The sequence below is a fragment of the Falco naumanni genome, chromosome 5 (genome assembly GCF_017639655.2).
Source record: "Falco naumanni isolate bFalNau1 chromosome 5, bFalNau1.pat, whole genome shotgun sequence".
Taxonomy (NCBI): Eukaryota; Metazoa; Chordata; class Aves; order Falconiformes; family Falconidae; genus Falco; species Falco naumanni.
The window spans coordinates 71,361,400-71,373,903 of NC_054058.1; the positions used below are offsets into that span (position 1 = coordinate 71,361,400).

The 12,504-nt window shown below is 43.6% G+C and overlaps 1 protein-coding gene across 1 annotated transcript; it reads right to left on the reverse strand.

The window, feature by feature from the left end:
* Positions 1-54: 54 nt before the first annotated feature.
* Positions 55-9,207, reverse strand: LOC121088871 (carboxypeptidase A2-like). The gene is made up of 11 exons (XM_040595508.1): positions 9,140-9,207; positions 6,597-6,678; positions 5,605-5,739; positions 4,760-4,858; positions 4,049-4,150; positions 3,785-3,886; positions 2,934-3,044; positions 2,486-2,576; positions 1,898-2,097; positions 557-641; positions 55-315 (listed from the first exon to the last, which is right to left on the reverse strand). Exons 1-11 carry the CDS (start codon positions 9,202-9,204, stop codon positions 128-130), a joined length of 1,260 nt encoding a protein of 419 aa, XP_040451442.1. The 5' UTR covers positions 9,205-9,207; the 3' UTR covers positions 55-127.
* Between the last annotated feature and the right edge of the window lie 3,297 nt (positions 9,208-12,504).

A 12,504-nucleotide genomic window follows, 5' to 3' on the forward strand; every position in this document is an offset into this window, starting at 1 on the left:
ACACAGACATGTATTGCTGTAGAAGGAATGCACACAGAGTTTTTATTCATTACAGCTGTTGCAAGCGCACCAAGGAAAGAGGATTTACAAGCTTGCTGCTACAGGCAGCTGATTCCCACCCCAGCTTTTAGTATGGATTGTCTCGCACGTGCTCCATGATTGTTTTCAGACCCAGCCAGGTCTCCTCCGCAGTTGGGATAATTTGGCTGGCTGGCAGGAGGAAACCATAGCGACCCGTGTCTCGCAACTCAAAGGCAAAAGAGTATTTGATGCCATAATCATAGCTCCAGTCAATGCTGCCTCCACTGGCTTGGTCTGAAAGAGAAAGGGAGAAGAGCCGGAGGGGTGAACAGAGGATGGATATGAGTTCTGCTGTCCTACTTTTTGTATCTGTGAGGAACAAGTATTAGGTTTTTAAGTGAACACTCAGCTCCAGTGTTTGGTGGTATCACTCTGCAGAAGCATCACTGCTTCCAAGAGGGAGAGACCTTGCGACAGGGACAGAGTCCATTGTCCTGGGACAGTCCGTAAAAGCTCAGACTAGCAAAATACTCACAGATAGTTGTGCAAATGCTCCCCACTCTAAAGGTGGTGCCGTACAGGGACCGGATGGAACTGGCAGCAGCTCTTCCCAAGGCATCCTAGAGAGGAGAAGATGAAGGACAAGTCAGAAAGTAGTCACGCTTAATGAGGCTAATTATTAAGATCTCACCAACCTGAACCATACTCAGAGAAATCTCCGAACTGCTTTACAACCTTCTTTCACACACACCCACCCAATAAACTAGTGCTAAATCAACCCATTTCTTAATGACTTATACTAATGACAGCACTCAAAACTTCCATAGTATTTTTGGGAGGTGACATTGCAGATGAATTAAATCATAGCAGGTTCGATATCTGATCATCCAGCGTTTCATCTTACCAACTGTCTTGTCAAGAGAAGGTTCAAGAGATACCAGAAAATCCCAAGACAGTCAGACATCACAGAATCACAGAATGGTTGGGGTTGGAAGGGACATCTGGAGTTCATCTAATCCACTCCCTTGCTAAAGCAGGTTCTCCCAGAGCAGGCTGCACAGTCACATCCAGGCAGGTTCTGAATGTCTCCAAGAGGAGACTCCACAGCCTCTCTGGGCAGCAGCTTGTTCCATATGCCCTGTCACCCTCAAGGGAAAGAAGTTCTTCCTCATATTCAGAAGGAACTTCCAATACTCAGTGGTCACTTTGTGCTCATTTCAACTGCAAAACTGTTGTAGAGAAAACAGTGCCAGGCTCTTCCTGGAGTAGGGCAAAAAGACAAGTGGCAACAAACAAATTGCTACAGGGGAAAATTGCATTTAGGTTATCAGGGAAAAAGAAAATCCCCATGACAGCAGGGAAACTTTGCAATGGGCTTGAAGAAGCTGTGGAATTTGGTTTTAGAAATATCAAAACAAATCAAAACAATTGATCAAAACTCAGCTGGGCAAGGCCCTAAGCAACTCAATCCGACCTTGAAATCGGTTCTGACTCCAAAGCCTGCCTCCTTTCAGCAGAACTTGAGACTTGGAGACCTCCAGGGGTCTTTTCCACTTGAATTATGATTGTGAGATCCATCTTGCCTCAAAGATATTATTACAGCTGTGATGCTGTCATTAAAGAAGAAAGGAGGAAACACGGATGAGCAAAGAGGGCTGAGAATGTGTGGGGATGGCACATGTTTGCATCTGACCAAGATTTCTCTTACAAAGGTATTGCATTGCACCAGGGTTCGGTTCCCTCTCACAGATGGTTACTGTTATGGATGACACAGTTCAGCCTCTTGTTTTTATCGTGATATCTCACTGTAATAATTGAGTATACAAAGCCAGCTGGACAGAACAAAGGAAGCTAAAGCCAAGTCATTATGTCTCACCAGCTCGGCATAGTCTGCTGGTTCAGTGCATTTGTAGCCATAGGGATACATCAGAAGCTGAGAGTAACTGTGAAGGGTGAGGAAGGCCCGGATGTTTCCATGGTTCTTAATAAAGTTGACCACAGATTTAACTTCCACCTCTGAGTTGGCACTGGGCCCACGGTAAGAGTCAGAACAGGGATTACTACTGGCTCCAGGACCTGTTGGTGCAAAGGGGGAACAAAGGCAAACCTGTAAGAATTCATGAAAGGTCAAAGCAGACTAACACAAAGCCAGGCTTTCCTAACAACAGGTCTTCAGCCAAAGGCAAGGCCTTAAATGCTGATAAATGCTCAAGCAGCAGTCACAAAGCATGGACACTCAAGGGACATACTTCTAGGTGGTACAGATCACTGCCTTCATCTTTCGCTCACTGGCAATCAATCAATGCAAAATTATCTTTACAAAAGACAGCTACCATTCTATTTGACCATTTTCTTTCTGGAACCCTTATGGTAAAGCAATTGCTGGTCCTGTTAACAGGATATGGGAACATGACAGGGAACTTTCTTCATAATGACAGCCAGAATTCAGAAACTTTATTCCTACCTCCAAAACCTGCATCCCAGTTCCGGTTTGGATCAACTCCAACACATGGACTGCCTCGATTCTTGGAGCGAGTCTTCCGCCACATGCGATTCTGAAACAAAGAAACACTATGGCTTCAAAAAGGAGCAAATCTCAGTTCTTGCATTAAAACTGCTACCCAAAAATAGCTGCCATTCACCAGGAAGCAATCCTAGGCACGAGCCTAAGATTATTTCTGACGGGCTGACTGCCAAGATGGGCCAATGGTCAAAAATCGAAGGGCTGGTGAAGTTACAGTGGGTTAAGATAGGTTAGACAAGTAATTAGTATCTTTGGCTGCCCAACTCTTTTGCAGCTCCTTCTTACAGCATTAAGAAATTTCAGAGCTTACGTCCTTCACATTTATTGTTCATTTGGAAGAGCATGACAGTTTCCTAAATCAGCTTAGACACACAGCATGCTTACTCACTGTGGTGTGTGTGAATACATATCCATCAGGGTTTGAGACTGTCAGCAGGAAAATGTCCATTTTGTTCAGCAGAGAGGTGGTGGACGGATCCTTCCCATAGTCGGAGGCAATCTAAGTAGAGACAATATTGCACACTGTGATTATCAGCATACTTTCCCACATGCTTATGCTCTAACAGTTAGGTACAGAGGCAAGTCTGGCTTTCAGGGCAGGGAAACAAGAAACATCAATTATCTGCTGGCCATAACTGTCCCTTGAGAGACTTGGAGCTTGAAGAGAGCAATGAATCTGTTTTACTGTTTTACTCTGAAGACAGGAAGTTAATGGAAGAAGGCAACAACATTTTCCCCTGCCTGTCCCAGAGAACAGCCCAAGGCTGGCACTAAGATTGAGATGGATTAGCCAGGCGGAGAATACACATCTGTGCTGTGCTTCCCTGGTGGCTTAGTCATTTTCAGCAGAATTTAAATGCTTATTTATATACAGCTGGCAGTTTTGGCACTTTTGTGGAAGGTAACCAACCACACAGTGTTTTTCTGTGTCAGCAGATCAAAGCAGCAAATTAACCTCAAAGTCCTTGGTTATTTGTATAACTATCAGCCCTGCAGTACTCAACAATTTCACCTGAACCACTACATTTTGTCTATATATATCTAAACCCAGCTGTTCTAACAAGACATAGCATTTTTCAACTCTTTGTCTAGGCAGCTGCCATATTCTTTCTGGAGCTGGCAATGTTTTACAAGGGGTAAAGCCAGCTGAGCTGGCTAAACCCATACAGGTGTGATATACTTTCAAATAGTCAGAGGCATGCCCAAGACAAAAGCTAAATCAATCACTGCTGAAGTAACCTGTTTAGCAATCCATATTGCACTCGCTTGGGTAACCCACTCTCGGGAATGGATACCGGCATCAATCCAGATTGCAGGACGGTTGCTTCCTCCAGTGCTGAACTGTCGAACAAACCAGAAAGTTTTAAAAATCTCACCGACACTTCTTAGTCAAGAACATCCCATATAGACTGGGATGCTTTGGACTGAATTGTGCTGTATATATAATACAGATGTATATTAGTACATGTATGCACACATTCTGTGATATATTAAATGTCCTACCTTGAGCACATACAAAGGCCGCTTTTCATAGGATTCTCCAATCTGGATCTTCTTGACAATGTTGCTATACGCGGATGCAAGACGATCCAGTTCTGCATAAATCTGAAATGAAAAATCATGATGACATTTACATTACATTTATGTATAGTACTGCCCAGAACAGTTGTGGGACTTGATGAAATCTACTTTTCTCCCCTTTTGCCTTCATTACTACCACCTCTTCAAAGCCCCAGCTCATCCTATGTCAGTGTAGTCAGCGCTGTCCCTAACATCACAAAGTAGAAGGAAGCACTGCTGTACCATCAAGATCTACTTACTTCAGGAATAAGTTCAAAATCCTCTTTAAGAACTTCTGGCAATAAAAATACCTTACCCTCTGCTCTGCTGTAGAGCTACCGGTTTCCTGTATTTCCCTGTTTTAAGATTAATTTATTTCTCAATCTCTTTTGAGGGTCAGAAGGAAGGGTTTTGACAGAACTCTGCAGAAAAGTTTCTGAAAAAGTATGATCAACATTCGCCCCTTCCAACACTCTGTCAGGGAGAGTTCTGGCTCATTGTGCTGACCACAAAATGAATACATTTAAAAACAAAACCATGTGCCTAAAGAAGCTGGAACGACATTTTAGATCCCAATATAGGATATTTAATTGAAGACAGCATGAAAAAAGGCCAGAAAAAAGAATCCTCTTCCCCCAAAGCTGAGGTACTCACATCATCTAAAGAGTGGTAAGTTCCATAGTTGAAGGTGTTGCTGCTGCGGTCCCTTTGTTGACTGTTGGCCATATCTTGCTTTTCTTTATCTAAAACAACCTAAAAGAAACAATTCAAATGTTGAGAAAAGCCTGCTCAGTTTGCAAACTTCTGACCAAACGTTTATTTCAAATACCGAAACAGTGGCACTGCATACTGAGTCCAGACCCAGACCCAAAACTCCCACAGCTAGGGAGCAAACAGGTGCGTGCTCCTGCTGAATGTATCTGTAGTGAAGTGGGCAAGAATACCAGTGTTTAAAAGGTCAGCACCAAGCTTTAAACATGTCTGAAGATGAAGAAGAACAACACTGGAAAGCGGGGGGAAGGCAGTGTTTCTGCTGAGTTAATGCTATTTTAGAAGACATTTTGGGATTACTGCTCATGAAGAAATGTCAGATCAGTGCCCAAACGGCACATGGTGGTATACAGTTCTTTCAGATTATGATCCTGAACTACTCTTAACATAGTTTACTGAATTAGGAGCAACTTCAGTGTTGTGATTCCCAAATGTCTGAGAGCAAAAGAAATTCCTCAGGGGTTACCAGCCTATGAGTTTACTGACGTCACTGTTCAACATGGTTTCAGATAGCATCTTCAGAGTGATCCCCACAGCTTCCCAGTGCAGCAGTGATCCACAGATTATTTTTGAGAAATTAATCCACAGACTACAAAGATAAAGCAAGGCCTTCATGGAAAGCAGAGTGAGTATAGAAGAGTCCCTGTTAATGAATGAGGCCAGATTGTGAATCACTAGTTGTTTCCAAAGGACATAAAAGCTAAATATGTGACAATGGCATTGCCTACCTGAAGGTCTTCGATCAGGATGGAGTACTCAATCCCATAGGACTCCAGGAAGGCTTTGACAGCTTGGACCCTGTTAGCAGGGATTCGCACATCCACAGGGAGGTCGGGAGTGGAGGGATTTATCCAGAAATCAAGCTGAAATGAGAAAGGAAAATGGATTTGGTTTAGGGAAAGCATTCTGCAAACAGCTCTTCTAAAGCTTTAGAAATGCTGATTTCTCTCAAATTGAATGACTCCTGCAGCAATGTGCTTCATCATGCTTACAGCATGCTCTGTTCTTTAGCTTGGCCTCACCTCAACCTTGTATCAGCTAATGTGATAAACTCACACAAAAAAAACCCAAACCAAACCAACAAATGTCTGCGGTAGGCTAAAGTCAGCCTTTTCACCAACTTCAGAGCTTCAGTCATATAAACAAGAGGAAGTTTTAGTCTTTTATGATGATTCTTTTACTACTCTTCCTTTTACCAGAGCTCTGTATTGCAGAAACCCATTGTTTTTATTTCTCCTTTGGCAGGGTTTTTCTAAATTTTCATTTCTATACTAGTCAAATCAATATTTTTAAATAAAGTAATAATAAAAATTTTCACCAACGGCAATAAGAGCAGTAATAACCTAGAACTTTATAGTGTGTTTTCCTGTTTCAGTACAGTGTAGACTAACTAATAAATTCCTCACACAACACTGGGAGACAAGTACAAAAACGTTAGCATCCCCACTTTAAAGACAAGCTTTTTGATACTGAGATTAAGAGCAGATCAGTTAAAATATGACCGCAAACCCACTAGGAAGAAAATATGAATGCAGGCACTCCTGAATACCAAGCTGGTACTAGAACTTGCAGATCAACCACCAAGTATTGAGACAGTAAATTTATTTATGGCAGCTCCCACAGTATGGTACAAACCTTTCAAATGCAATGCAAAGTCCTACCCTGGTAAGCCCTACCCTAGTCTGAAACATTACAAAATGCCTCTGTGGTAATAACATACCTCAAGGTGTTCCAGTGATTCCAAAAGCTGTAACTTCTGAATCTCCTCCTCATTTCTTGTCTTGATTCGGAGAACCTGGTGCCTGCAATAAATCAGTAAGTCTTCAGAAACTGTCTCAAAATGGGGTCTGGTTGAACTAGCTTGTTATCGGATCATGAATTTGGTGGGTAGTTACTTGCATGTTACCAGCAAATATGGACTTCCTTAATGCAGTTGACTTAATGTCACCCAAGAGTTCAACCAACAACCCGCAGGGCCCACCTGCTATATGTGCACTAGATTAGTAACTAGTTAAATGGCAATTTTTAAGATTTCATCCTTAACAAGACATCAAGTGGATGAATTTTTAATTCAATAGAATCTTGCATCTATTAGTTATTTTTTATCAACAGCTTTCAGGAAAAAAAACACTCTCGCTGAATTTGCAAATGATCAAATATTGTGGGAGCACTATGCAACAAAGGAAACCAACTACTACATATGGGATTAATTTCCCCTTTTTTCAGTGTAGTCAAAGACTGTTGACAAACTTCCCTGTGTTGTCAGAAGCTGATACCATCAGAGGGTGGCTTGCACCATTCCAGGTGGAATGAATCACCCTCTGGAAGCACCTCACTCCAGGGGTTACAGAGGTAACCTCAGCAATTAATTTAGACTACGCATTGCACAACATACAGTGATCACAACATACAGCCTCTAAATGTATCTGTATATAAAAAATATATCCCATTCAAATACACAGTGTTCCAGGCTGCTTGGTAAAATACGTACAAACAAACAGTACTACAAGGACAGCCTGATGAAACCAGGCTTGCTCAGGCTGATCTAACTGCAGCCTACAACTACTTGAAGAGGAGTTACAAAAAAATTACAAACTCTTCTCAGTAGGGGTAGATGATGATAATAGGGGGGAACCCTTCTGAGCCCTGTTCTGAGCAGAGTGGTGCACTAAGAAGTTCTAGAGGTCCCTTCCACCCAACGCTTTTATGAAATGATAAAAGGATCTCTGAACAAGTGTATGCAACAGCTGGGGGACAGAAGATCCTATTCTGGAGAACCAGGGGGGATTCTGAAAGAAACCTGGAAGGCATAATGAATTAACATCTGGAAGTACAGCCTAGGGTCAATGCTGTAGCCAAAAGCACGGATGTGCCCCTTAGCTGTATATCCCGGGGTTCACTGCAAGTGAGCTGAGCATTAATGCTGCATTTGCAAATGGCATTTGGTGATTGAAGCATTTGGTGTGTTTGTTTTCATTCTCTTCCCGAGGCATATGCATTTGGTCACAGCTGGAAACAGAACAGAAGTCCACCATGGAGTCCCATACCCTGACCTGGCCCAACTGCTCTGCCAGCACCCACTGCAAGCAGTACTGAAAAATGGAGATGACTCAGCAAATCAACTTGAGTAACTGCAGGATTGGAAAACACAACTTAAGACAGGGTAAACAAGGGGCTTGCCATATGAACTCAGTTATGTGTGTGTTTATTTACTAGCATGGCCTCAGCTGCTGGGAAGAGACACTCGCTAACACCACGTTCCTCAGTCTGGCCAGCTGACATGTAAGATTCTTTTGTTGGACCAAGTTAAAACAACACTGAAGGCACTTTACCACATTAATAACTTATTATTGGATTCTCCATCACCATAGGCTTTATTTCTGGATTGGATTCTTCCGTGAAGAGATGAGGCTCATTAACCACAGCTACTGGACATGACTGAGAAATGAATTCACAAGAATTCAGCCTACGTTATGCCAGGGCCCAGATTAAGCGATCAAAATAGTTTCTCCTGGCTTTACAAATCCTAGAGTTTTAGTAAATTATGTATAGTAGTTCTTATTCTTAATCCTTACATCTTCATATACAGATTTACTCAGTGGAATCTAGTGCTCACTTCCTACATCTCAGGAAGTATCTATCAGGGGTTTTATCATCTTCTATTAAGGTTCTTACATGGCCAGTAAAGGCTGTGAGGAAATACAGCAGGAGATAATTTTTGCAATGCAACAGGAGATAATTTTTGCAATGCAGCATTAAGATAAAACTTTAGAATATAACGGTTGGAAATAAGGATTTGAATTGCTTCAGCTCTGAAGAGGATTAAGTATTTAAATAAAAATAAGAAACTTCAAAACCAAAGAGAAACTAGTGAGCTTTCCAGTTTGAAGCCAGGTTCTGGTCTTTTGGCTCTGCTTTGTGCTGGACCAGATCTGTAAAGCTCAACACTTGAGCTTTGCAGCAAGGTTCAGCTTCAGATCAAGGCTTGAGAATGCTCCTCAGGTACGATCAAAGCCAAAGCAAAGCCTTGGGTGAACAGGAATTTGGGAGCTCAACTCTGCAGCTAGAACTTTCTCCTTAGAAAACCAAAATGATAGTAGAGAAGGAATCCTTCAGAGTCTGGAGTACCAAAGTAACATGACAAGTCAGTCATAAAAAGCCAAGAATGTATCCCAAGCAGATGTTGTATAGTTAAGATAATGAAAAACAACAACTGGATAATACAGCCTTAAATGAAAGGTCTTCCGTAGAAGTATAACTCACCCAACAAAAGTTTCCAGGCACAAGGAAGCCCCGAAGAGGGCAAAGAAGATCAAAATCAGCTTCATGTTTTATGTGAAGTTTAACTCAGTCTAGCAAAGAAGAATTTATACAGGACTTGTTAAGAAACTCTTTTTCAGATAAAACATATCTGTTTCCCATGTGACTAAGTTCTCACATTTATCACAGCTTTCAAGGCAACCAGCAGATAGGAGGCTGATTTCAACTCCAAAAGAACATTTTCCACTGACACAGTCAAACCTGTAAGGGAGGAGTTGTTATCAAAATCTTCGCCCACAATGTTCCCCAGTGTCTTTTCATGCATTTTTCCAGGTAGAGGAAAATAGAGGCAAACTGAATGTCATCCTAGCTCTCACTGGGAGTGAGGAGCTCTGCCAGTCAGCTCTTGGTCATGGGTTTTTCTCCGACACATTTCTAGTATCCCTCTCCTTGTTACAAAGAGGCAGACAGCAGAAAGATCTCACTCCAGCAAAAATACTCAATTTGAGGGATTAGTTTGAAGGACAGTCTCTGAGTCCTGCCTGCTATGCAACAAGTTGTGTCTGATGGACTAGGCCAAGGCCATGCTATAAATTTGTTTTTATATACAAATTACACACTTCTAGATACAAGCCAGACAGTTTAAATATATTTTTAATTGAAGTTACTAGCATCCCCCAATCTTCAGTTGGGATGGTTTCATACAGATTCAAGCCAGCCAGTGCTTCAAGCAAATTAAGGTTGCAGCAAGATTAACATGAAAGCAAGTTGCTTAGCAGGAGCAGATAAAAGCCTTGGGTGAACAGGAACTTAGAGGAGCTCAGGTCTGCAGCTAGAACCTTCTCCTTGGACAGGCTTGCTAGACATCCTCTTCTAATGAAGCATCCCCCCCAGGAAGAGGTGACACAGGTCTGAAGAAGTGCCGCGAAATCCACTGCCAGGTCCTCTGAGCTTTGCAATGCTTACAGGGCTGTTCCTTGATCCAGTAGCTCTCTGGGTCCCTTTGCTCTTGTGCTGGACTCTATCTACTTCTTGCTTCATGGGGAATAGCCTCCATCTCGTTAGCTTTCCATAAAGGTGCCCAGATATTTGAGTTGTCATTATCTGCACTGAAGGAGTAATGTTGATGGGCAGTCTCATGGCTGAGCTTTGGGAACCATCTCTCCTGCCTTTAATTGTAGGAACACCCATCTGCGGTTGTCCCAGAATGGCAGGTAGGGCTGGAGGGCTGTTGGACACACTTTCTGTTCATCCCGCTGAAAATGTCACTGAGGAAGAGCCAGGCGCTGACCCTGCTGCAATACCTACATGGGGTACCTTGGAACTAACACTGGACAGAAGGGAGATGGTTCAACTGCTCTATAATCAACCTCAGGAGACCAAGGAAAGGAAGACTGTGACAATCCCCAGAGGAAGCCCTTAAAGATCTCACCCATACTGCTCTCAACGTTTGTCAGCACCTCCCTGAGGAGCCTCCCCTAATCTCTACTCTCACCCTTCCCCTCTGCAGCCTGGCCAGGGGCTTCTTGTCATGTGTTCACAGCAAACTCCAAGCAAGTCTTTTTTAAGGCCAGGCCTCGTGTTTTTGGGAACAAAGAGAGCCTCAGGCAGGGATTCTGCCTGTTTTGACATACAGGAATTACTCATCTTGCAACTGTTGTATCCTGGGGGCACACTATAGAGAACATAGGCTCTGCAGGGAGGTAAGGTATGTTCCTGTGAGTGCCCAGATCTTTGAGATTTAACCTTGGGAAACAAGCAGATCTCCACTACCCTTAACATAAATCAGATAATGCAAGTTTATGCTAAGAGGCAGGAACGTTCATGAGAATTTCCTGCTTCTAGCACTACAGTAATTCTGGTGAAAGTCAAATCCCACTTGTAGCTTATGGCCTTCAACATTTTGTAAAGGACCGACAGACTGTCTACACCACCTCCTGTGGATTCACTCTTTGAAAACAGGAAGGAGAGATTTAATTTAGGGCAAAATTATAGCTTGCTTCATTACTCATGCTACATCCCGCATGGATTTAAAGGCTGCCAAGAGATCCCGCCAAACATGATGTCAGGGTCTAAAGTATACCAATAATCTCCGAGTGCCCTGACCAGCCTCATCTGGGGCCTCCACCCTTTACATTTAAGGAGCTGCATTTAAGCCCAAACCTTTGTACACTCCTAATCCTCACCAAAGGGGCTACTGTGACCTTCCACTGTAGCCACAAGGTCCTGCAGGGTTTGGAGATCAGCTTTGAGGTCTGGAGATCAGCCTTGAGGTCTGGAGGTCAGCCTTGAACCACAGGGTAAATCCTGTGGGTGAAGTCCTGCCACAGGCTGAAACCCTCTGTAGGGCTCAGCTCAGAGCCCAGAACACCCGAGCAAACCAGGAAGCAGCAAAAGCAGGGGTGCACCATAACAATAAGCCAGAAACCAAAGGTGACAGCAAGGCAGGCAGGGGTAGAGACCTCACCTCAAGCAGCACAGCCCCACAGGATTCAAATAAGAAGAGCAGAGCAAGTCTGGTGGCACTAACCAGGAACAGCCACAGTTCAGATCCTTAGGTAAGCCACACAGCAGGTCCACAGCCAGGATGTCAAAAACTACAAGTCCAAGTCCACTGTGTGCCCACTGCAGCTCAAAGCAGGACCAAATCAAATGGCCTCAGCTTAAAAGCAGCTCCTGCACCAAGGGGCGGAGGGTGTGTGGGTGCGGGCAGCCTGGTCAGGGCAATTAGTGCTCTCAGGGCCTTGGCACACTAATGTGGGCAGGGTGGGACATACTCTCTGTATAGTCCTAAGAGGCTGTGGTATCTGCAGTGAATCATGAACACCTTGGTGACATGTTAAGAAGCAAAAGGTTAAGTGAATGTCGTCTAACCAAACTTTGTCTTGTCACTTAAAATCGCGGTATCGATATATAGACAGTTTGCCTGTGCTGTCATTGACAGAGGGCCAGAATGGATGTGAGCCCCTGCCAACTAGAAAGGCCTCAAAAGTCATCAAATTTAGGTGGAATCAGTCCTCATCTGTAAAGTCTGGACCCTCTGTTGTTGCCCCTGCCAAAAAAGGGTTCTTGCACCCAGATACAGCATAGTAGTCCCTCCTATCACAGTTAGGAAAGAAGAGGCAGTCTCTGTCCTTGCCACACACATAGCCTATGTCTGAACCCAAGCCCATGGTCCCCCTTGTCTCCCGTCCTCTCAAAATAAATGTTCAGCAATTCAGTAGGAAAGGGGAAGAGAGGGGAGAGAGCACATGCTGGACTGAGCTATCCTCATACTCCTGCTGCCTCGCTTGTCCCCATTGCCCTCCCCACTTCTGCTGTGCATTGCCTCCTGCTCTCTTACGGGGACCCAGACATCTTTACACCTT

Excerpts from the sequence above, each read along its gene's own strand:
- LOC121088871 (XM_040595508.1), bottom strand. The coding sequence starts at position 9,204 with ATGAAGCTGATTTTGATCTTCTTTGCCCTCTTCGGGGCTTCCTTGTGC. Across the intron at positions 5,740-6,596 it reads AATCACTGGAACACCTTGAG|CTTGATTTCTGGATAAATCC; the intron begins GTATGTTATTAC and ends TTCTCATTTCAG. Across the intron at positions 2,098-2,485 it reads CTGGGATGCAGGTTTTGGAG|GTCCTGGAGCCAGTAGTAAT; the intron begins GTAGGAATAAAG and ends TTGCACCAACAG.